At 35.0% G+C, this 27,196-nt stretch overlaps 1 protein-coding gene across 1 annotated transcript in view; it reads left to right on the forward strand.

The window, feature by feature from the left end:
* cfap58 (cilia and flagella associated protein 58) overlaps positions 1-27,196 on the forward strand; it is a 184,668-nt gene that overhangs the window by 25,153 nt on the left and 132,319 nt on the right. Inside the window, 3 exon segments of the mRNA NM_001077556.3 lie at positions 12,555-12,637; positions 14,958-15,149; positions 26,320-26,481. Of these exon segments, the coding sequence (NP_001071024.3) occupies positions 12,555-12,637; positions 14,958-15,149; positions 26,320-26,481 (437 nt within the window).

Here is a 27,196-nt window from a genome sequence, read left to right on the forward strand (position 1 = left end):
ATGCTGCTTCTCGATTCTAAGATCACATTTGCGCGCATATTGACAAACAGTCTTAAACTATAATTCTAATCTTTAATGACAAGGCCACATTGGCAATTTAAAAATTCTTTTCAACCAGCCAAAGAGGCTAGTAAGGGTGTCTCACTAACCAGCCACAGGTGAAATCTATAAGCATTTGGCGGGTTGTCGGGTGTTAATGTCAAGCGCTGATTATGTTATAATTTTACATTATATATTATGTTACGTTATATATTACACAACCTTTATGCTGCTATAGTCAAATCTTTCATCCCACAGTATTTCATTTCATTCTGATTGGTCAGTTCTGACAATCTAGCGTGTGCTATTTCCCGATAAAAGCCTGTAAATGCATATATCAAATGCGTCTGTTTAGGGCTGCACATTATATCGTTTTAGCATTGATATCAAAATCTGTGCATCCACTATAGTCACATTTAGAATTATTAGGTTCTATCTAACTTTTTTGTCAAAATTGAGTTATTGAAATATTCTTATTACATGACAACTTATTTACATTATGGCATGTTTTTTTAAAAGTTGTGTACATTTAAGACCTTTTATTAAAAAAAAAAAAATGTTACAAACATACTGTTTGCTTTGGAATGCAAAAACTTTGAAGCTCAATCTCATAAATAAAACCTTATAATTCCAAGGTGACGGTGTGTTTAAGGCCAGCGACTGTACAGATGTGGCCTTTAGAAATGCACGTCCCAGAAAACAGAATGCCATGACTAGCTGTGGTTAAATTTGAAATTCTACTCAGGAAAATTCTATTAATCAGTAAATGCATTACCAGTATAGGGAAGCCCAGCTTCATTCTCAGTAGTGGCCAGTTCTGAAGCGGAGGACTCAACGCCTGCTGGTGACTGTTTCTCTTTGGAAGGTGGAGGTGTTTTGTTCATATTTGCTAAAATCTAATACAATGCTGCGCCTAGTATAATTGTGTGTTTGTACATGAAACTTGCGTGTTTAGATGCATGTATGTGTCTGAGAGACCGGCTGAGCATATCAAGAGAGATTAAAGCATTCTGAAAGCTTTAATTAAGGAGTGCAAAAAACACAAACTGCAGTGCCTTACTAAAGTTACAAAATGTATTAATAAATGTACTTACTGCAGTGTTGTTCAAGGCTTTGCATACTTACTGTACAGAAAATACTCCACCTCTGATTTAACATGTTTGTTTGTTCATAGAATGGGTGGAAAATGACCTTTTTATGACATTTTTTTGCTATTTCTGCGCAGAAAAATCAACAGATTTATGCCGAATATTTTGAGAAAATCCTAAAATATTAAAAAAAACCTTTTATTCAAGATTAAATGCAAATCCTATTAGATCCACTTGTTTGGTAAACAAAGCAAGTTTCTCATATAATATATCTACTAAAAGCAAGAAACTATTCTTTTACAATATTTATTGTAAATAAATCTTATAAACATTATTTAGCAAAATTACTGAAATAAATAGAAATTAAAAAAGACATAAGTACATAAATAGACTTAATGATGGGCTAAAAATCTGTGGATTTCCAACGTAGGCTCATTCTTAAAACGTAGCCCTATATTCTGGAGATCTTGAATTGTGTAGCACTTTCCTGCTGTTACCAGTTTGTCCAGCAGCTCGCTTCATAGGTCGGCAGACATGAGATGCAGAGAGGAGTCTGACTCCGACGACAGGGTTCAAGAACGGTTCCAGGAAGCGGGTTAGACAAAAACAGAAGCCAAAAAACAAAATAAACAAGTAAATAACAGAGTGAGAGTGTGGTAAAATCTGAAAATGTGGTAAAAATCAGGCAAGGGCTTTTCTTTTTCTGGATTTACGCGAGAACAGAAGGCATGAATGGCACTCACAAGAGAAATTTGAGATCTCAAAACGGGTGGATTCATGAAAAAACTAAAAAGTAGCTCCTTGGATGTATTTGATGCTCTCCAAAAATGTATATAGGAGTACATTTTCAGTACAAGCCTGAGTTGTTGATTTCTGTGTGCACAGATTTCATGTGGCCGTATATATGACTAGAATTTCAGTAAGCCATGAAGTCGGTCATCACTTATTACTATGCAACATTTTGCTGAATTCATAATAATTAATGGAAGGTGGGTTGTTGTATGTGTTGCCCTTTACAATTGTCATGTGGTGTTATGTTGAAGCTTGATTTTGAATGTCAGTGCGAGTCATTAGTGCGTTGCATGTTAAGCACGCCAAATCAAATACATGAATCGCATACTGGCAATCTTTTTATTCTGCAGACAGTTCAGTCAGCTCCCAAGATTGTTGTTAGTTATGCTAACATTATGTGCATTAAAAGCAAAACACTGCCACTGTCTAACCAATAACTTTATACTGCAATATCTGCTTCATCTTTTTTAAATATAACAATTCTGTAAGGAGAATACATTCACAAGTGTGAGATTTTTATGTATAATTTGTATAAGATGTAAATATTTCATTTTTAAATTTAAATAGAAATATACATTTTCTCATATATCTACAGTATGTTTGTATTTGCATAAATATGAAAAACAATGAGCCCAGCACACACATGTAAATATAAGCATACTTATTATTATTATTATTCATTCATTCATTCATTCATTTTCTTGCCGCCTTAGTCCCTTTATTAATCCGGGATCACCATAGCGGAATGAACCGCCAACTTACCCAGCGCGTTTTTACGCATCCACATCCACACACACATATATAAACACACGGACAATTTAGCTTATTCAATTCACCTGTACTGCATGTCTTTGGACTTTGGGGGAAACCGAAGCACCCGGAGGAAACCCACGCGAACGCAGTGAGAACATTCAAACTCCACACAGAAACGGCAACTGAGCCAAGGTTCAAACCAGCGACCCAGCGACTTTCTTGCTGTGAGGCAACAGCACTACCTACTGCACCACTGCATCGCCTATTATTATTATTATTATTATTATTATTATTATTATTATTATTATTATTATTAAAAACAATTTACTTTTTCAGTTTGACACCACTAATACAAATACATTAACACATGATCATAAATATGATAAATATGTCAAGTAATAGTGACTAAAAAGAACAAAATGATTTTTTAAAGCTAAAATGCAGTATGGTTTAAAAATAAATGCTGGTTCACATCTACACTGTAAAATTATCCACAAAATTTGCAGGTTTTTGTAGTTTGTGATTCATATTTTTATATTTACTCATTTTATTTATGCTTTTGAATTGCATTATGGGATCTTGAAAAAATTAAAGAAGTGACTTTTATTAACATTTTTATTAGTTAAAGTTATAAATTGTCTGGTTTGGTGTTGTAAATTTAACACAGGCTCATTGTGAAAACGTAACCTCGTAAATATTTCTAGAGAGCGCCAAATATGTTGCCGGAAATACATATCATCCTAAAAAATTGCATTTCATCTTTAAAACAAACCATATGGGGCGGTATAACGTCGCCAACAGCTTCTGTTTCTTTTTGCACTTACCGCTAACCTCTGTGTGGACAGCTTTACTGCTACCAGTAAACTGTTACCCGATTGCCCAGTGGCTTGCTGCGGACGCCGGCAGACTCGAGATGCAGAAAGGTGTTGACTGCGACAACGGAGTTTAAGTCCGTCGAAAAACTGTTCCAGAGAGCAGGTAAAACAAAAATGAAAGGCAAAAAATAAAATAAACAAGTTAATAACACAGTTAAAACATGGTAAGAGCTGAAAGTGTGGTAAAAATCAGGTGGCAATGAGTTTTTTTTTTTTTGGATTGCTTTTTAAAGTACTACCGGTGGGTTTAGGGAAGGGGGTGATCGGGTTAATTAGTGCTTTTGAAAACACTATCGGTTGGGTTTAGCGAAGGGGGTGGGTGGGGTCGGTCAGTCGATCAGTCAGTCAGTCGACAGTGGCCTCTTGTGGATATACTCGAGAAAAGCAGGCACTCACAAGAGAAATTTGAGATCTGAAAAAGTGTACACTGCAGCCTCTGGTAAATTTGTGAAAACAAAAACTGAAAAAGCAAAAAACAAAAAAAAAACATACCTCCTAGGACATATTTCATGATCTCCAGAATTGGATATAGGTGTACGTATCCATAATGAGCCTGAGTTGTGTATATTACAGTACAAAAATAATAAACTACTTATAATAAGCTGTACTTTTTTTTTCATTTTACAGATGTATTTATCTATAAATTATTTCTTATACATTACATTATTTCAAATTACTAAAATGTCAGTAAAAGTCACTTTTTACATTAAACTGTAGAGTTGAATTTTAAATAACTGAAGTTGACAGAGCAGAACTAAAGCTCCCATCATGCAATCCACAACCATAAATAAATAGAAAACACTTGTGAATCACAAAATACAGAAACTGCTAATTAACATATTTCTTTTTACACTGTGCTTTAAGTATTTTATTGTAATTTTTGCAATATTACCGAGAAAAGTTTTTCAAAGGAAATCTAGCACCAATTCAGTACACTAGTCTATTATTTTTTACAGCTTTGATTGGAGCCCTTGTGTGGCTCGGACAAAGAGATATAAAAACTGACATGCAAATCTAAATTAAGATGCGTTTTTGAGGAAAAAAAACCTCAAGAGGACTTCAGTGAAGACTTTTTCTAATCCCCATCTTCTCAAAAGCCCTCATTTCTCTTTCTTTTTCTTTTCTTTATAAACACAGGTAATACGTTTCGAGGGGAGATAGAGCTGAGAGTAATTACGTTCAAACAATGAATACATCTAATTTAATTTGTACTCTTTTTTTTCTTTTCATTCGACCCCTTTACTGTCCTCTACACGTCTCTGATTTTTCATTTCTGCAGGCACATACTGTCCTGTCCTTCTGCTGTTCTTCCCCGCTGATTTGAATACCTAGATTGCAGGGTTTAGGAAAGATAAATAGTACTTTCTACAGTTTGCCTCTTAGCTTTAGCTTGTGTCTTTTTATACACAACTGACTCATCATGTATGTACTGTATTTCTCTCTTTCTATTGAAATTAGACTATGTCATTTGATATTCTCTTTGGTTATTATTCATTCATTCATTCATTTTCCTTCAGCTTAGTCCCTTATTTATCAGACGTTCTCAACTACAATTGTGAGTTGTTTGAACTACAGAAATTAGTTTAGAAATATCTTAATAAATAACACAACAAAGACGAAGCATGTAAACTTCATTGCTTGTTTATTAAAAATGGATCACAACAAACAGTGTTGGGGGTAACTTGTTATAAATCACGTGCGTTACGTAATAATATTACTTTTCCAAAGTAAAGAGTAAAGTAAAGAATTACCTTTAAAAAATTGAATATTATTTGAGTTACTTTTTAAAAAAAGGTAATGCAAATGACTTTTTACCATGCTTAATTGACTTTTACAAAATATACTGCAGAATAAAGATGATCTTAGTCAGATTGAATCACACACTCAATGTGATAGTGTGCTGCGAGGGAACAAACTGTCGAATTGCACTCATCATCATCATCATCAGGTCTCTTTTTTCACAGCAGATGAGTCAGTGTACTGTTTTAGTAACTGAATAACTCAAGATATTGGTTTATTTCGAGTCAAAGGGGGTGTCTGGTATGTTAGTACTACAGATGCAAACCGCTTCACGACAACTTCATTCAATTTTTTGAACTTTAACTGGTTCACTTAAAAGATCAGGTTAAAACACACAATTCATTTACAAATCGCGCATCATCAGGCCGGAGACTTCGATTTTTGCAATAGATTCTTGTCATTTTAAACTCATCAAAGAAAAGAAGTCGATTGTTGTTTGGTGTAGATTATGTGTAAGTAAAACTCTTGACAACTGTAAGAAACATGACAATGAATAGAAAAACAAAACTGAATGCAAAGCACTACACCCACACCCCAACTCAAGTTCATGGTTACGTTCTCCAGGTAAAAAAAAAAATTTACTCAAAAAAAAAGGTTATTGCTTTTATTGTTGAGGAGATGCAGCCACTGTCTATTGTAGAAGCGGCTACATTTTGTAATATAAAGTATTAAGATTCTGAGCAAGTTCTGAAAGAGATCAAACTTTAACCAGTTAAGAAAAAGTAGCTCAAAAGTAGCTCAAAAGTAATATGGTGCATTACTTTCCATAAAAAGTAACTAAGTAAAACACTTTTTTGGAGAGTAACTCAATATTATAATGCATTACTTTCTAAAGTAACTTTCCCCAACACTGGTAACAAAAGAGGACACTGAAGGCGGCATATTAGTTTACTAACTAGTTTATTTTTGCTGCTAATTAAAGTGACAGTGCATTGATATATGACCAAAACACATAGAATGATAGTAAAAAGTAGCAATTTCACCCAATGAATGCATCGATCAGATCCACTGATTTATATGCACCGTTTCTGTGCTATATATGCGCTGCCTCCCATCTGATTGTGTGTACGATGTGAATGTGTACAAGAAGAGGAGATGCTGTTGCAGGAGCTAGAGCGTTGCTTTGCATGACACACGATGCGAATTGTGCTACTTTGTAGACCCACAAATGTTGCTTTGGCCGACTTTGCTAAAATATTTGAATAACATTTAAAATTAAGGCATAGCTCTTCAACCTATTGGGCTAATTAATTAATGTCAGAACACACACACACACACACACAAATATTTGATTATGGCCCAGATAGTGGCAGCAAATATCAGCTGGCTCAGACTCTAAACTCTAATTCACTTATATCATGTCTTTTGACTGTGGGGGAAACCGGAGCACCCAGAGGAAACTCATGCCAACACGGGGAGAACATGCAAACTCCAAATAGAAATGCCAACTGGCTCAGCCGGGACTCGAATCAGCAACCTTCTTGCTGTGAGGCAACAGTGCTAGCCACTGAGCCACCATGCCGCCCCTTTGGTATTTTTCTTCTTCTTATTTGTTAGCTAATGGCATATGTTCTAACATGTGGTTAACTAGGCACACATTTCTCATTATTTAAAGTAGTGCCACATTCAAGCTTTTTAAAAAAGCTGTTTAAAGCTAACTACAAGGCCGTTTTAATAGGCAGTTTATTGTGAAATGTGTAACTACTGCATCAGATAGTTGGTTTATTTATTTATTTTTGTAAAAACAATTTTTTTGGCACATAAAGCAATTACCATTCCAATTAGGGTGACAACTTGAAAAAAAAAACTTAACAAAATAAGACTTGAAAATGCACTCTTTCAGAAAAAATAAAGATCACTAGTAGCATGTAACAAAGTAATTAAAAAAAAAAAACTGTTTAATACTGCACTCTTTGGCATCAGTGGTTTCAGTGGGAATATTTAACATCTTTATATTTCTTTCTTTTCTTTTCTTTTCTTACTTAATTATATCTAAAAATATCTAAATAAATATCTAAAAATGTTTAAATTAAGGATCATTTTCTAAAAAAAGCAAAAAAAAAAGTAATGTTTTAGAAAAAAAATGCCAACATTAAGTGTAATAACGCTTATTACGCTTACGATGCGATACTGGATTAACATATATGCTGATTCTGGAACATCATTTTTGTTAGAAAATGAAATCCATACTTATTCCCTATTCCAACCCAACCATAACTGTAAATTATTCCCAAAATCATAGGGGAATAATAGCTGGATAACAATCATGTAGAAGTACATAAGCCTAACCGTAAACCTAAAATGAACATAGGGTAAACTAATCACTTAATTCTGATTGGCTGATTGTAATGTTGAGATGTGCAAAGTAGAACAAAAATGATCTAAAACTGTAAAATAAAATTGCCTGAAATTAAATTTAAACTCACTCACTCACTCACTCACTTTCCTTCTGCTTATTTTCTTCTGTATCAAGGGTCGCCACAGCAGAGTGATCTGCCAAAATATAAACTGTATATTTGCAAGTGATGTGTTATTCATGCTGCTAATTAATTCATACGATAATTATGAAAATATGCACAGGTATTTAATGATAGAATATTGCTAATTAAATTAACAGCATTTAATGCTGTGGTAATGTGTTGACTGCTTTGACCTTAAATATATTTAGCTGAATATAGCTTCAATATACCTGTCGCCAAAGAGATTATGGCAAAAAACTTAGTCTTTGCTGGACTAACTATTCAGTACCTTACTTAAATTACTGTACTTGTTATATTTCATTTAATTAAAATATAATCAAATAAATATATTTAAAAATATAAAAATATTAATATATTTTACATTTAATTTAGTTTATTTTATTTTTTATTTAATTGAAAATATTCAATTTTATTATTTTATTTTTTATTATTTATTTTATTATTTTATTTATTTTATTATTTTATTGTATTATTTATTTTAGTGTATTATTATTTTATTTAATTTTATTTGGTTTTATTGTATTATTTTATTAATTCATTCATTTTCTTGTCAGCTTAGTCCCTTTATTAATCTGGGGTCGCCACAGCGGAATGAACCGCCAACTTATCCAGCACGTTTTTACGCAGCGGATGCCCTTCCAGCCACACCCCATCTCTGGAAAACATCCACACATACACACACACACACACTATGGACAATTTAGCCTACCCAATTCACCTGTGCTGCATGTCTTTGGACTGTGGGGGAAACCAGAGCACCCGGAGGAAAACCCACACAAACGCTGGGAGAACATGCAAACTCCACACAGAAATGCCAACTGAGCCGAGGATTGAACCAGCGACCCAGCGACCTTCTTGCTGTAAGGCGAACGTGCTACCCACGTGCTACCCACATATTATGTCAATATTTTATTTCAATAGTTTATTATTTATTTTATTTTATTATTTTATTTAGTTATTTTATTTTATTATTTATACTATTTTATTTTTTTTCAATTTTGTTTCATCAGTTTTCTACTGCTTAAAGGACCGCTAGGTTACATTAGGTTGTAGAAAAGTAGATCACACTTAAACGATGCTTGCACTGTGAATCTTTTGGTCATGCAAACACAGTAGCTCATGTCAAACCTGCAAATTAATACCTACATTTTCCACCTTTACAAATATTTTCTAGTCACACACAGCAGTGGACTCCAGGGTGATGAAGTGACCTCAGTCTGTGTGTCTGATTCATGTTCAGAGCTCAGTGTGCTTATCTGCAGGCGTAAAACGGACTGTTTATTTGCGCTTTGTAAGGCCGTACGGGGTGATATAATGAAACAATAAAACGGTGAAACAAATGGCACAAAATGGAATGATCAATAAAAACCAGTCCCAAAAACAAATGTTCACAGGATCATGAGAGGATTTTGCTGTAAATCTGTGGACCGTGACCCTAAAAATGGGGTGTCTCTTCTAAAAGCTTTGTGTATAGAACAGGGGCACCACTAGCAATTTTAAGCTGAGGTATCAAGACATTTGTGCTGTCCATTACATAACAAAGCACAGGAGAGGGCAAATTCTTCAGTAGGATAGTGCTCCTTCTCATACTTCAGCCTCCACATCAAAGTTCCTCAAAGCAAAGGAGGTCAGGGTACTCCAGAATTGGCCAGCTCAGTCACCAGAAATGAACATTATTGAGCATGTCTGGGGTAAGATGAAGGAGGAGGCATTGAAGATGAATCCAAAGAATCTTGATGAACTCTGGGAGTCCTGCAAGAACGCTTTCTTTGCCATTCCAGATGACTTTATTAAGTTATTTGAGTCATTGCAGAGATGTATGGATGCAGTCGTCCAAGCTCATGGGAGGCAAACACAATATTAATTCCTTTTCCACTGCACCATGACTTTATATTGTATACTGTACATTATTTCTGTTAAGTGACAAGACTGTCTAAGCAAAGTCAAACCTTACTATCCTAATTAAATAATTAAAATCGTTGTTCATGGTGGCTGAAATCCATGTATCTTGAAAGTCCAACATATATCTCTGGATTTCATTCTCAGACAGTTGTTCTAAATCTGTTCTCTGGTCATCCATCTCTTGCATGCGTCCACCACACCTGCTCACCTCCTCTTTCTTCCTTCAACTACAGTGACCTCTCGCCAACACTGACATCCATTACTCTGATGACGCTCGTGGTCTGTAGCTTCAGCTGAGCATCTCAAGATAGGTTTCTCAGGAGACACCCTAGTATATCACAATAGCTTCATTTCCACGAGTCTGGTAGATATGTAACAGAAACAGTCTAGTCAGTTTGAGTAGATATATTTCTCATGAGACTTCCTGCATGGTTTCACCATCAAGAATCTGATATAAGCTAGATATGTAATGGTTAACCGACAGTCTAGTTAGGGCATCACACATTAAGGGGACTTGCTCTTTAAATGAACACTCTACCTTTTTTATGGATATAGGTTCAGTTTACAAGTCACCTAGAGTTAAACAGTTGAGTTTTACCATTTTTCAATCCATTCAGGCGATGTTTGGGTCTGGCGGGAGCACTTTTAGCTTAGCTTAGCATAAATCATTGAATCGTATTAGACCATTAGCATCTAAAAAAAAAGAGGGTTTCTGTTATTTTTCTAATTAAAGCTTAACTCCTATGTAACATTGCATACTATAAACAACCGGAAATTGATAAGTTGCTATTTTCTATGTCGATATGTAGAGCTATCTTTTCATTTTTGCGTAATACAAATCCTAGTTATCTAACAGTGAGATTATTTTCAGGCGCTGCGTAATATCATACACAATGTTATTACAGAAGATTCAAGCTTTCTAGACTGTTTTTTGAGCAAAATGCTAATGGTCTAATCCGATTCAATTCTTTATGCTAAGCTAGGCTAAAAGTGCTCCCGCCAGACCTGGAGATCAGCTGAATGGATTAAAAAGGTTGAAATCCATCTTGTAAAATTGACTTTTTGCAAAAAATAAGCAGTGTGTTCCTTTAAAGTTGGCCACTTTGCATCAAACCGTTGGCTAAATGATGAGGTCTGTGTTGGTGCTTAACCTCGGGCTTGCCTTCACACATAAAGACAGCAGGGCTCAGAGAAACCCCAGGGCCAGTGTACTGTAGCTAGACACTTCCATCATGCTCATCAATTATTGACTATCTGGCCTGTAATCCACTGAGGTTTGTCTGAGAGCAGTTGGAACACAACACCTGTTCATATACTTTGGACTTCTTTGAAAGAGTTGTTGACTAGAAATCTGTTTGACCAGTATATGTGATTGTAAACATTCATTGTGGTTGTTTCATAATATTTCCCAGTGATGGGTTAGTGGCTGGAAGGGTATCCGCTGCGTATAACATATGCTGGATATGTTGGCGGTTCATTCTGCTGTGGGACCACTGATTAAACAAGGGACCAAGCTGAAAAGAAAATGAATGAATGAGTGTTTCATAAAGTTCTGGAAATTCCTTTCTGCTTTTTAAAATACATTATGAACAATATAAGGATAAAACATAACTTGAAATATGTATATTTACAATAGATATTATATAAAAGAAATAGCTTTTATAAGCATTATGTAATATAAATAACTGATGAAAATAGTAACCACTCATTTAAATAAATCAGAGTAAATATTAATAACAAACAGTACATTATCATGGGGCGACACGGTGGCTCAGTGGTTAGCACAGTTGCCTCACGGCAAGGGGTCGCTAGTTCGAGTCCCAGCGTAGGAAACCCACATGAACACAGGGAGAGCATGTAAACTCCACACAGAAATGGCAAATGGCCTAGCCAGAAACTCAAACCACCAACCTTCTTGCTGTGAGGTGACAGTGCTAACCACTGAGCCACTGTGCTGCCTTTAAAACCTGTTGAAGTGTGTGTGTCTGTTTGCGTGTTTGTTTTATCTCTATCAAATTGAGCAGGTTATCTTGCTAATGTTTTTTTTTTTTTTTTTGTCACTGACTCTAGCATGTTTTCCCTGGTGTCCTGTTATGCACTCACAAACATATCATATAACACATCTATTATTACCTCAGGAATTGAAAAACACGTGCAATATATGCATTACCAATAGATTGATGCGGCATCAAAACCTCTTTACTCCACACTTTTAATTTATCGAACTGCCTTTAATCCAATCTAGCTTAGTTTGACAAACACCTGAACCTGTCATCCAGCCAGTAACTTATACAGAAATCCTCATATTAATGAGAATCCTGAGCCTCTGATTGGCCGCTTCAGACAGAGGGCCTGATGGATGGAGTCAGGCCCCGCTTGTCATCTTAATCAGGGTTTCAGCGCTGATGGATGCTGTCATGTTGATCAGGCCTGGCTGGGTGATTGATGAGATGGACAGTGACAGCGGGGTCAGTGAGCTGGACGTCCCAGGAGCAGAAAGAGACCGGGTTCATCCCAGGATAAAACACGGATTGGCCATTTCACATGACAGCGCAGACCTGCAATGTCCAATCATGCAAACCCCCAAAACGCAGCTTCTGTTTCTCGCTTTGTCCCAGTTCCTGCTTTTCTCCTGCCAGCCAAGCCGTATAATGGGCTTTTTGAATTGTGTAATTATTTTTACGTCGGTCCTTCACAGACTGTTGAAAGTGCTTATGAAAACGAGCCTATTAGCGTGGAAGCCTTTCAGAAAGAAAAGTAACAATTAGTGTTGGCTTTGAAGGAAGATCTTAAAAATAGTGAGTATTGTTTTGTGTTTTTCTTAGAAATGGAGGCCTCAAAGAATCAGATTGATGCGGACAAGAAGGCGATAGATGAACTGGTGCGGGAGAGGGACATCCTGAATAAGGTGTGTGTGTGTGTTTGTGTGGAGTGATGTACAACTGATGTTATTAACCTGGAAATTATCCCACAATTTTTGTGCTATTAAGATTTTAATGGGTTTTAGTTGATGTTTTATGTTTGATTTTATTGAAGTTAATATATATACACAGTTGAGGTCAGAATTATTAGCCCCCTTGAATTATATGCCCCCTGTTTATTTTTTTTCCCCGATTTCTGTTTAACGGAGAGAATTTTTTTTTTACACATTTATAAACATAATAGTTTTAATAACACATTTCTAATAACTGATTTATTTAATCTTTGCCATGATAAAAGTAAATAATATTTGACTAGATATTTTTCTAGACACTTCTATCAAGCTTAAAGTGACATTTAAAGGCTTAATTAGGTTAAAGGTTAATTATGTTAACTAGGCAGGTTAGGGTAATTAGACAAGTTAATTGTATAATGATGGATGGTTCTGTAGACTATCAAAAAATATAGCGTAAAGGGGCTAATAATTTTGACCTTAAAATTATTTTAAAAACATTAAAAATGCTTTTATTCTAGCTGAAATAAAACAAATAAGACTTTCTCCAGAAGAAGAAGAAAAAATAAATTATCAGACATACTGTGAAAATGTCCTTGCTATGTTAAACATTATATATATATATATATATATATATATATATATATATATATATATATATATATATATATATATATATATATATATATATATATATATATAATTATTTATTTTTTTATTCTGCAAGTTTGTTATGATTATATATTATAATATTTAATATTTAAAAGAGTAGTTGGCTAGTTTGTTGGCTAGTTAGTTAGTTAGTTAGTTAGTTAGTTAGTTAGTTGACAAAATTGTGGAAATAAGATAATAATAAATCAAATAAGTAAAAATAATAAACCTTTTTTTTATTATTCTGGAGAACAAAACCAACGTGCTTGGGTTAATTAATTTATTGTTTCCTTTTCCAACTATTCCAGCATATGTTTGACCCAGTGGACAGGCCCGGGTTGAGAATTCAGAGGCCCGTGGACACAATGTCTTGTAGGCCCCCTACCTGGCCACACCAATTAAAAAATAAGATTAATATAATATTTTTAAATAAAATAAATCCATAAAGTATTGCCCGCATTTTAAAATAATTATATACAGTACATACATTTGTAGTATACAAAGATTAAACAAATTTTTAAAGCATTTAAAAGCACACTTTGAAAAAAAAAATACTAATAAAACTAGTGAAAATTAACGGATTTTTAATATACTTGTTCCAGTTCACTGAAGCAGTACTAAACATATACATTTGAGGATATTTTTAATGTATAACTTCTACAATCTTATAATGCTTATGATTTGGCTATAACCCCTCTCTAATCCAGTTCTATGAATCTGAGACTTAATACACACATTTTAATGATTCCTACTTGTCTTCCTCATGATGAAAAGTAGGCAAAATCTGATATGTAATGGGTAAAAAAAGAAGTGTTTTTCAGACGCTGGATTCGAACCGGTTTCTTGATCAATCGCGTCAAAACATATTGCCATGCGTTTTATGAACTACGCCACTCACACCACTGATGGTAGCGCTCTTTATTCCAACAAGGTGTGCTATTTGCACTTAGCCTAAATAGACACAGTGGTTGACTTTCCAGTCACAACCCAGTACAGGGAAAATCATTACTAATTTAATATTTTAAATAAAAGGACTAATGATTAACCATAGTAAACTAAATATTTGTTTATTCGTTTGTATTAATTGAACTATATATTTGCAAACCAAATAAATCACAGACATTAAAAGCCTCTGAAACCTGCTGGTTTGCCACATTTGTTCATGAACCGTTCTGGACAAACTTTGCTTGAAATATGAGGTCAGCTTTAGCGCAGGTCTGTAAGGTTTAATGTTATTATTTTTAAAATCCTCAGGGCTTCTTTAATTTTCTGCAGCGGTTCTGCAGTTTCACAGCTCTCGCAGCTTCCCTGCTGTTATGATGCACAGATGGATTTCAGAAAAAAACAGTGAAGGTTCATGATGTTTCTGCTGACGTGTTGAATATTGCATCGCTATTGTGCGTATGAAAATAACAGGATATTCATATTTAATTGCGCAGGAGACGCCGCGTCTCACAAACGCACACACTGTGGCATACAAACACCGCTTTTGATTTGGGCTTACCATAGAGAATCACTCTTTCATCTACTGAACAGCAATACATCATACAAAAAAATGTATCATCTATTTTTTGAAAACCTTGAGTCATGAGTATATTTACAGACTGATCTTTTGCGTAACCTCTTGCGTGCATGTTTCCACCAGAATATGATCAAGGCGGCGAATGAAACAGACAAACAGCAGACCCTTGTGAAGCTCCATGAACAGTCCAAGAAGACGCTGGAGCACGAGATCCTAAACTACAGGGACGAAGCCCAGAAACAGAGAAAGATCATTTACCAGCTGGAGAAAGAGAGGGATCGCTATATAAATGAGGCCAGCGAGCTCACCAAGAAGGTACAACACACACACACACTAAAGTCAGCCACTTCTTAGTGAGGGATTGAGAATGCCAGCTTGAAACATTTTGTTTGGTGGCTCTAAATTAAATCACATTACTTAAATCACACAATTAACAAACCATTGGTAAGATCAGTAACTTACCAATTGGCTGCTTATTATTAGTAAGGTAGAAGTTTGTTTAAGTTATGCATAGGATTAAGGATGAAGAATAAGATCACAACTACTAATAAACAGTTAATATCTTAATAATAGGCAGGTAATAACCCAGAAGTCAATAGCATGAATTGTGACAAATTAAAGTGTTAAATACTGTAATGTTATACTGCTAATAATCTTAATATGCTCATATTGCCACAGTTCCTCACTCAAAAATCACAAATGACTGGAATTATCAAAAACACATGTATTTATTTACAAAAAAACACTAACAAGCCAGGAACATGAACACACGAAGGAAGAGAGTGACAATGTAATACCAGACACTGAACTGTTGAACTTTTTAATAAGGTGAATAAAATAAAAATTAAGAAACATCCTGGATCTGTTTCTTCACTCTTCTTTACAATTTTTTTTATGTATTATAGAAGTATCAGTGTCATGACTGTGTTTGTCCACCAGATGCCACTGTAGTTCGCCAGCAACCCCCAGCGGACTACAGTGGCTTTAGAACTACATTTCCATACATTCTTTCACACACACACCCGGTCTGTCATCTACACTGATTTACAACCACAGCTGTCTCCGTTCTCCGTGATTACCTGGACTATATATTCAGTCATTCATCCTCTGATTGTCAGTTGGTTGTGTCGTCGTTGTTGGTATGTGTTCCTGATCTTGCTCTTGTATCTTGTCTCAGTTGTTAAAGTCTAGTTCGAGTTAATCTGTTTGAGTTTCTCGTTTGTTTGTTTTGTTTGTTACTTTGTTACTTTGATTTATTTATTTTTTTTGTCACTTTCACTACACAATAATCATTAAAATCTGCACTTGGATTCTACACCCATTTTTGTTCCTGTTTACAATTCCGTACCGTGACAATCAGATTGGGTTTCAGTATCGGTAAATACTCAAAATCAAATGACTTGGACTCGAGGGCAAAAAAAAAAAACCTCATCGGCACATGCCTAACTATTGTCAAAGGTATTTTTTTACAAGTTATGGCATAGCAGTCAAAATTGGACAAATGAACTTGTGTATGGGACAAATTCTGGACCTTTGTCAGTAAGGGATGGGTCTTTCGAACCACCCGAACTCCACCTGATATGGGCCTGCATTTTAAATTAAATTTGAATCCATTTTCAAACATGACGCACTAGAAATGTTTACATACTTGCATCAAGCATGTTCCAAGCATATGCGTAAAAAAAAATCCTTCCAAAAATCTGTCTTGATGTTTTACATTATAAGAGTTGTTGGGAGTGGAGAGTCTCTTAGTTTAGTCTTGTATTCCCTGAAGGCATTTCTTCATTCTCTAGTACTTGAGAGTGCTCGTGTGAGTCATCTTACTGATGATGACATTATAAAACTGTTGCTATCGCAACACGCCGAATGCATGTGTGTCGCTCAGCACACACTTCAAGACATTCAATTTTAGGCACTTGCGAGCAAACTTGTTTATAATGTGCACCTATTAGGCTGAATCAATAGTGGCAATCAATGAGATAATCTGAGAACAGACTATTAATATACTGTAGCGATAGATCAGCTCAATTTCTTAAAGAGACAGTCACTCACAAATTCAAACCCAGTTATCATTTACTGTGATTAAAATATCATTAATCTGCAACAAGCCTCCTCTCACTGAAGAAAGATGTCGTTATAGGTTTAGAAATGGTTAATGATGGCAGAATGATTATTTTAGGGTAAATTAACGCTGCAGTCTGTTTCATTATCTCGGCATGACCTTTTTATAAGAGATCTTATACCACAAGAAAATTACAGCTTGCTTAATGTGTCACCTGCTATTCTCAGTTAATGCGCCATTCGTTTTATTAGAAACATACTTGTAGAAAAGCATTAAATGCAGGAGTGGGTATTTTAAGATGATTGATTAGCTTGATAAGGTCTCATAACAATATATTACATTTGCTTTTGAAAGGTTTCTTAAGTTGTTCTTTTTAAAATACATGGCATCTTATGATTATAACCATCTGTTCATTTTTTTAAATCAGAGAGTGGTGATGCTAATTGTAATTGCAGACTAGTTTGATTTGGTTATTAAGTATCTTTTGTATTTAATGTGTTGTATGGTGTAGTCTGTGAAAAAAAAAATCTTGTGTCTTTTTTGGTGTCGTCACACCCTCTGGCATCCTGGCATTTGCCCTGACATTTGTTTTCTGGGGTTTTATGTTGGGTAAGTGCACTGCACCATGAACAGGAGAATTCAGGTTTACATTCAGCTCCGGGCACATTCTCGAAGCTCTCATTTTGACATGGACAGATAAGACTGTGTAAACTGGGTGCATCAGTGCCTTTGAAAATTGACAGGAATTTTATTTTAGACTTTTATTTATTTATATATTTTTGTGATAAAAATACATACTATTTTTTACTAAACTAATCTTAACTGAAGAGATTAATCCTAGTCACTATGCAGTTTTGGAAACTATTTGACTCCCCTTGAAAATTTTCATATTATCATTTAGAAAAGTAATATTTTTATGTTTTGATTAAAAATATGAAAGTGAATTAACAATAAACACTGTTTTTAAAAAAAAACTATTCTGACTTAGAAACATTATGACTGTTAACATTAGCATGGGGTCAACCTAGAAGCTCATTCGGCAGCTGCTGGATGTCAGTGATTTGTTTATAATTTAAAAAATGTTAAATATTTTACACAAATAATATACAAATACACTTCATTGAACATGTACACACACACTGTAAACATCACCTATATGCTATATAACTGCAGGTTAACTATGCTTATACATAATAACTTTAACTGTTAAAAGGTGTTTTTTACTAGTTAACAAAGTTTTGGTTATTACCAAATTTAATTGTAATTCAGTAATGTGTACCTTTTGTAAAGCTGCTTTTCACAATTCATTCATTCATTTTCTTTTCGGCTTAGTCCCTTTATTAATCCGGGGTCGCCACAGCCAACTTATCTAGCACATGTTTTACGCAGCGGATGCCCATCCAGCTGCAACCCATTTCTGGGAAACAGCCTTACACACTCATTCACACTCATACATTACAGACAATTTAGCCTACCCAACTCACCTGTATCTCATGTCCGTGGGGGAAACCTGAGCACCACGCAAATGCAGGGAGAATATACAAACTCCACATAGAAACACCAACTGACCCAGCCGAGGCTCGAACCAGCAACCTTCTTGTTGTGAGGCGACAGCAGTATCTACTGCACCACTGCGTCGCCACTGCTTTTCACCATAATCATTACAAACAAACTTGAATTGAATTGAAATTGTTTTACAAAACATATCGATCTAAAGTTTCCAAAGCCATTGTTGGCCAACTAAGGTCGCAAGGTCCGTTGTTACAAACATAGTTCATTTATTTATTTAGCATTTCTAAAATCCATCATTCCAATGAACACTTGCAAACTGGTTCATAAGATGTGTGTTAACCCCAATGTCGGCATATGTGTTAATTTAAAACTACTGTGACTGTGTTTTTCTTACAGTAGAAGGTTATACAATGTACACCAAGAATGGCTTGAGGGTGTGTAAATGATTAACTATTCCTGCATATGCAAAAGCACAAACGTTTGTTGTCATTGTGAGTGCACACAATAACAATTAGACACCTAACAGATTCGATTAATGTATTGATCTTATCTGTACGATCAAAACTGAAAGTGTAATTTAGTGAAGTTTATTTATAAACTAATTTCGAGAGGAGCACGCGCTTATGATTGATAACAGCTGATCCTCGTTAGCTAATGCACGATCCACCAATCAGACGATTCCTAAATCACTATAAATAACCAAAGCATCTTACCTTAGCCATCTTCGTCTTGAAGAATCCCCTCTCCTACTCCTCTTGTTGATTTGTGAAAACAAAAACTGCAAAAATACGTACCTTCCTGGGCATATTTCGTGGTCTCCAGAAACGTTTATATGACTACATTTTCAGAATGAGCCTGGGTTGTACATTTTAGTATGATTTGCACATCCCCCATTGAGGGCTAGGTTTAGTGTGCTAGTTCTAGGTTTGGACTTGAGATGCAGAGCGCTGTTGATGGTGACAGCGGGGTTCGAGTTTGATATAGAACGATTTCAGAACGCAGATAAGACAAAATCAAAAGCTAAAAAATAAAATAAATAAATCAATAATAGGGTGAGAACGTGGTCAAATCTGAAAACATCGTAAAAATCAAGCGAGGTTGATTGGGTTCTGACCTCTGGGTTCTGACATCAACCCTCTTTTTATTTACAAACATGATAATGGGGTACGTTGGGGTACAACGTCAATATGACGTCATGTTGATGTCCTGTGCCTGCAGGGATTGTGCATCATGTAAAAAAGGCCCCGTTTAAAGTATACAGTGAAACATGCATGCTGATAAATACTTTACTTTACTCACAAAACACATTATCCTGTCTTACGCACAAAAACACCGCAAGCAGTCGCTTTCGGTTTTCAGCTACATGACGGCTGCTCTGCAGAAGGTGTTTATTTTGGAAAAGCTATCACAGTTTCCTAGAAACCAGAGGCTATTTGAGACACACAACTTCACTTCCATACACTCAGCATTGCTAACATTTGCTTTCTTTCAGAGATTTTTTTTTTTTTTAAAGTTAATAATCTAATTCCAGGTAAAGAAGAAGAAAAAAGCTCAGCCGTAAGCATTAGCAAGGACGTGTGTTGAAAAAGCTCTTAGCTAATGGTTTTGAGATCGCCTCCAGAGATCTGACTCTGTAGCTGTAGAATAAAAATTCCTCTGATTTAGAATAAGAAACAAGTAGGTTTATAACGCCTGAAGAAAGCCATTCGTTAGCATTTCCGTTCAGCTGGATGTTTGCGAGTTGAAACGCTCCATCTTTGCTCTCATTATTTGCTGTCAGTTTTTGATAAATTTCATAAAACGGAATGATATTAAACACTTTACAGTACTGCTGTTATACATTTGACACATTCTATTGTAAATGCAAATCTGTAGAGCTTCATTGTGTAATCTCAGCGCGGCTAGCACGTGTCTCCCTCAGACTCTCATTATATTTCATCGATGTTCCACCATCATTAATGAGACATTATTTATAGAAACCATTAAGCTTGATTGTCTTTTACTCCTGAATCGTAAGACTGATGGAAATGTGTTTTATCTGTGGACCTTTAAATAATGAGATCACGCATGTTCTCCTGTATATCTCCACATGAAAGAGATCATTTAATAATATATGAGCAGTAAATGTAAAACGGTTTCAGCTTCCAGCTATAGTGTCTGCAATGTATTCAGAAATTCTTTCTTTTACATACTTTTAAAAGTTAGGGTTCCAATAAAGGTTTTCAGAACAAGGAGGATTTTTTGATTGTCCAAAGAACCATTTAGTAAAAAAGTTCTTAGCTGGAAGGGCATCCGCTGTGTAAAACCAATACTGCAATAGTTGGTGGTTCATTCTGCTGTGACGACCCCTGGTAAATAATTGGCTAAGCCAAAGGAAAATGAATGAATGAATTTTGGATTTATTCAGTAAGTCTGTTTAACTTCCATATACAGCCAGAAATATCAATAGTGAATAAGACACATGCTTTCATGTACTAGCAAATATAGACCTGCAATGCAAATATGGGTTATATTTTGCAATATATGCACAATTTAATGACGTGACTTTACATTTAAATCTCTCTCCTCTGATGTGAGAATATTTTTAAGGTCTTAAATTGTAGGACAAATTTAGACATTATAAGACCCACAAGAACCTTGTTAAAGAGCCAATCTTGCTTCATACTATCTCAGTTGACAGGAGCAATTGATATTAATTTTGACTCACCTTCTCTTTTTTACATTTAAAGCTATTCTGGTATTAGAATAACTTTTTTTTATTATATATATTTTTTTCACAAAGGAATACTTTTTTTCTTATTTTAGCTTAAAATCGTCTTTAATGTTAACTTTAAATTAAACTTAACATCTTGGATATTCTGAGGTTGAGCAGTTGGTAACACTTAAGTACCAATTCCCACTATTAACTAGTGGCTTATTACTAGGCCCACAAAGAATCTGCACATGTAGAAATCTGCAGATTTTTAGCCTATCATTGAGTATTTACTTGTGTAAATGTGCATACATTTATATTTTATTCAGTTTTTAAATTTATTTCACTAACTTTGTTTTAAATATAATAACAGTAATATTAAAATGTCCTTATGATTTATTTACACGGCAGCTTGTAAAGTAATATTTTCTGTCTTTTAGTAGATATATGATTGCTTTGTTTATCAAAAAAAGTGTATCTAATTGGATTTGCATTTTAAACATTAAATAAGTCAAAAGTCAAAAAGATTATATTTGTTATTTCATATATTAAGTATTTAGTTATGATACTACTAAAGTCATTCCGCATGAATCTGCAGATTTTATTTTATTTTTTTACAAAATTTTCAACAAAAATAGCAGAAAACCAATTACCCATCTATCTGATTTTGTTTGTTTAATAGTATAATATAGTACATATTCTGCATGATTTTATTTTACATCCCTAACCCTACCAAACACCTAAACCTACATTACTGTAAATACTACTGTACCTTTATAATTATAAATAAGGAGTTTATCAAGTTAAAAGTCATAGTTAAGGATTTAGATTTCTCGAATAATTAATAAATTAGTCAATAGATTAATTGATGTCAATATAATAGTTGTTTGTAGCAGCTCCTATTACACATGCTTTTATGTACTAGCAAATATAGTCATATTATGTTAAAATGGGTTACAAAACTGCACACAAGCTAAAAGTCATAGCTTGGGTTTAGGATTCTCGAATTATTGATAAATTACTCAATAGATTAATCAATGTGAACATAGTTGTTAGGAGCAACCCTTATTGTTTGTTAAAAGCGAGAATGTTTTTTTTTTTTTTTTAAGCGAGAATTGTACTTATAATGAAGTGTGACCATAGCATATTGTCCATAGCATATTACTAATTTTGTAATGGAATGTAATGTATTTATGTTAGCACATTTATTGTGTATGGCCACACACCCAGTGCAATCATGAGAGGGGTCTCTCCACACCACCACCAGTGTACAGCATCCACTTGGATGATTCAAGGGCAGCCACAGGACAACAGCGCCAGTGCGCTCACCACACACTAGCTATAGGTGGAATGGAGAGGCAGTGATAGAGCCATTTCGATGGATGGGGATAATTGGGTGGCCGTGATCGGTAAGGGCCAATGGGAGAATTTGGTCAGGACACCAGGGTTACACTCCTACTGTTTACGAGAAGAGCCATGAGATTTTTAATGATCACAGAAAGTCAGGACCAAAAAAAAAGAAAGTCTCATTCAAAAGGTCACTGACAGTATAGCGTTCCCTTCACTATACTGGGGCATTAGGACCCACACAGACCGCAGGTTGAGTGCTCCCTGCTAGCCTCACTAACAAGCCCTGCTTAGCTTTATGACTAAACAGTTTTGGGCATTGTAAGAAGTGTTCTTGTAAGAGACTTTTTTTTTTTTGTGGGTGTACAAAAGATTACTAAATTTATTCTTAAAGGGCTAGTTCACCCAAAAATTTGAAATGGCCATGACATTTACTCTCCCTCATGTGGTTTTAAACTCTTATAAGTTTCTTTCTTCTGTTGAACTCAAAAGAAGTTTTAAAAATTGACTTCTGTAGTAGGAAAGAAATGATTATGGAAGTCAATGGGTCCCATCAACCATCATTTTTCAAAGTATCTTCTTTTGTGTTCAATTGAAGAAAGAAGCTCAAATACAAATCTGAACAAGTTGTGGGGTAAGTAAATGATGACAGAATTTTCATTTGTTGTTGAACTATTTATTAAAGTTGTATAGTTTTGCTATGTGAATACAATGGCATCCTAAAAAATTCTGATCTCATGACAAACAAAAAAAAAACCCATCTCTAACCCTACTGTAGCTTATTTATTTTTCCATTACACCACCCTGTGTTCTAATAGAATAAGCCCTAAGACTGCTTTGTGAATCCGGCCCCCAAAACGCAATTTCTCTTCGAGCATTTTCTAGGTTAGATGGTTTGACATCTGACATGATTGATGACTTTGTGCACTGCAGTGCTTCACATAATCACCCAGCGGACAAAGCTGATCACTTTATTATGTGTTGTCCTATAGGATGACATTAAAGGGGATACAAAAAAGAAGACTTTTGGCAGGTCCACATCAGTGAATTTAGCAAGATTTATAGAGGAGATGATGGAGAAATTCTATGTGGTATGATTTATAAGGCTCTGGAGCTGACTATAAATTGCAAGTTGTTAAATTTACAGAAAGTTACAGCTTTTTTGGGGGTTGATTATGTACACGCTATTCAAAGAAGGGATTAAAGATGCAAACTATGTTTGTTAAGCCTTTCACACCATGATAGCAATCTTTAAATTCAACTCAGGCTCTTTATTGATATGTACCCTTGTATACATTTCTGGAGAATGCGAAATACGTCCCAGGAGGTACTATTTTTGCAGTTTTTATTTTGGCGAATCTACAAGAGGCTTTTGTGTATGTTTTTTCAGATCTCAAATATCTCTTGCGAGTGCTATTTGCGCCTGCTGTTCTTGCATAAATCCACTAGAGGCCACTGTCGACTGACCGACTGACCTACGACTGATAACCTACTTTCTGGAACCTTACTTTGCCGGACTCGAACCCCTTCATCACAGTCAACTTTACTCTGCATTTGAAGTCCATGTCCCACTTCCATGGCGAGCCACTGGGCAAACTGATAACATTGGGAAAGCTGTTCACAGTGAGGTAATCGGTCAGCCGGTAATGCGCAAAGAAACAGAAGCTGTCGGTGGCATCATACCACCCCATAGCATTCATTTTAAAAACAAAATGCAGCTAAACGTAGCTCTGGATACATATTGTTTGCTCTCCAAAAATGTATACGGGGTATGTTTTCACAATGAGCCTCCTGATTAAATTAAGTGGTCCATATGCATTTACAGTGGTCGGACAATGAAATTGAAACACTTTTAAAGGTTTTAGATCACAATAATACATTAGTATGTTGTAGGGCCTCTTTTTGCAGTCAATACAGCATCAATTTGTCTTGCGAATGTCAGATACAAGACCTGCACAGCGGCCAGAGGGATTGTGAGCCATGCAGCTGGTGGAGGAAAATGTTTCCTGACCTGCAACGCCAAAATACCTCAAAGTGACTCAATAATATTTAGATCGGGTTACTGTTCAGGCCATGAGAGATGTTCAAATTCATTTTTATGTCCATCAAAGTACTCTGTCAGTAGTCCTCCTGTATGCATTTGTTAATTATCATCCTGATACATGGCACCACCTTCAGGAGACAATGTTTGAAACATTGGATGCTCCTCTAGAATAGTTCCTATTGCACTTTTAACATTTACAAACTATGAGTTCATCTGACAGATGCACCTTTCTTTATCTCTACAGACACAGTGTTTTAGTGAGTTTGTGTCTGAAACCTGCTGTCAAATCGTCTCCACAAAAGTTATTAAACCCTGAATATGAACATGAGAGATTAAATAACATAGCCTTGAATATATTCGGCTTTCAACACAACACAAAACTCTCTTGCACTCTTTCTCAGGACAGTGTAAATGTATGTGTGTATTTCGTTGTGATATTTCAATCAAACCCCACTGAAACTGTGTGTTTTTATGCTTTGCTAAATGCGAAGTGAAAAGGTTAACATGGATTGGCAGCTATTCAAAGTGAGGCGAAATTCAATAAAAGCAAGTTGCTCGCTTTTCGAAACTTCTCTTGATATGGATGTATCTGAGTTAAAGAAGGGAAATCAAAACATGACAAGCTGGGGAAGAAAGTAAAGGCAATTTCCAGTCTGCATTTGCATCAGGGCAAGGTTGCATAACCTCCCAATGAATAAGATAAACATGGTTGCAAAATGTTGGCAGAAAGGCTGTACCAAACAGCAGGCAACAAAACGATGCTGCCTTATATTATACCCCGGTTTGTCCAAAATCTATGAGAGCATCACATTTATCCTTCACGGATAAGGCAATCCCAGAATACACTGCCATGGCCTAATTTTCATCCCATGCATTCAATCTAAATCAGCAGTTCTGAATCTTATTGACTCGAAGGTTTCCACTATTTAACACAATACCAGGCCTTTGATATTATAATAATTATACATTTATTAAAGTATATTATCAGAATCTGGGAGTGTTGATTTAGGTATGTTAATAAACCACCATTCATCAAAATTAATATTATAATATTAATATTAATATTATATTATATTATATATATATGTATAGGTATGTATATATTTATAGGTATGTATATATTATATGTAATATAATATAATATGAATATATACATGCAGTCCAAAGACATGAAACATAGATGAATTGATCAAACCAAATTGGCTCCATAGATGAGCTCTTACTCAATAGTATATCCTCTCCATAACAATCACTATAATTTGTCATAAGCATAAATAAGCCAGAGAGTTCTTGACATCTACCTGAGCTCAAACTCCCCTCTCACCCTACAAACAGGAGGGAGCCCCAGGCTCAAGGATCTTATAAGCTCAGGGCTCTCTCCTGGGACAGCATGCCAAACAAGCTTTATAATCAATCATTGGCTAAGTGTGAACTCTTGAATATAGCATTGATGATGTTAGAAACACTGATATAAATAAAATGTATTTTTAAAAAATATTTTTCCTAAAAAGAAATCTTTGTTATTTTTTATAATTATTATTTTTATGCTCATAAGCAGCATCACATTTTCCAGTAACTGGGCATTTTCAAAATACATTGCAATGTCAGAATGTCATCCAAAATGTACAAATTAAATCAAATAAACCTGTTTTACTCAGTTCTTGATTGTACTATGCATGTAATCTGTGAGTGTGTGTTTAGTTACTGGATGCTCAGAAAGTGTGTGCCTACACAGTGAACAAACATCACCTCATAAGCTTTTAAACAGAACTACAGACTAGTAGTGTTCTTTCAGATATAACCCTGCTCTCTCTGCCTGTTTCTACAGGTTCTTGAGAATATTGAGGACATTAAACTGAAGGAGATGCAGATATTTGAATATAAGAAGAGGATCGCAGAAGCTGAAACCAAACTGAAGCAGCAGCAGAATCTCTATGAGGACGTCAGAACGGAGAGGAACCTCTTCAGCAAGAACCTGATTGAGGCCAAGGTAAAAGAGAGTGTGTGTGTAGTAGACCTTCATGTCACATACCAGGTCCATATGATGAGTTCCTATTCCCCATGGCAGCTTGTGTGAACTTGACAAGAACATTATTCTTTGTCTTCGAATGTGTCCTATATATACTGTATATGCAGTAAAAAATAGGAAATTGCCATGCTTTGAGGCCTGAAAAAGTACACAAATGCAGACCTTCTTGTTTCTTCTAGTTATATAAAAGTAATTTTCACAAATCAGTGTGATCAAAATGTGTCAGAATGAAATGTATAGCACAACACAAGTTGCATTCTCAGCAATGCTACAAAGAAATCTATAGTGGGAATTAGTGTGAACTCTTTTTCTATGGTCAGTTTTCTGTTTCAGGTTTGCTTTAGCCATGGTTGGTGCAATTCTTGTTGATCAATTACATTTATGATACATTCAAAATAATGTTATTATTTAAACACAGTAATGTCATTGAAAACAATGTATGCAACAATTAATAAGGATAATTGATTTTTTATGTAATAAATATTAATTTAAGAAAACAAGGTAGTCAGTCTCTAAAATATGACTAAAACACATTTTGTTTGCAGAGTAATGTTTCTGGGCTATGTGATGGTTTAATTCCACTATGAAAGTCAACTGAGCAGATTTTAGCAGCCTTTTGTTTGTGTATTTTAGCTGGTCAAAAAAAAAAACATAAAAAAGATAAAAGAAATGAAAA

This window comes from Danio rerio, chromosome 1 (assembly GCF_049306965.1).
Source record: "Danio rerio strain Tuebingen ecotype United States chromosome 1, GRCz12tu, whole genome shotgun sequence".
Lineage (NCBI taxonomy): Eukaryota > Metazoa > Chordata > Actinopteri > Cypriniformes > Danionidae > Danio > Danio rerio.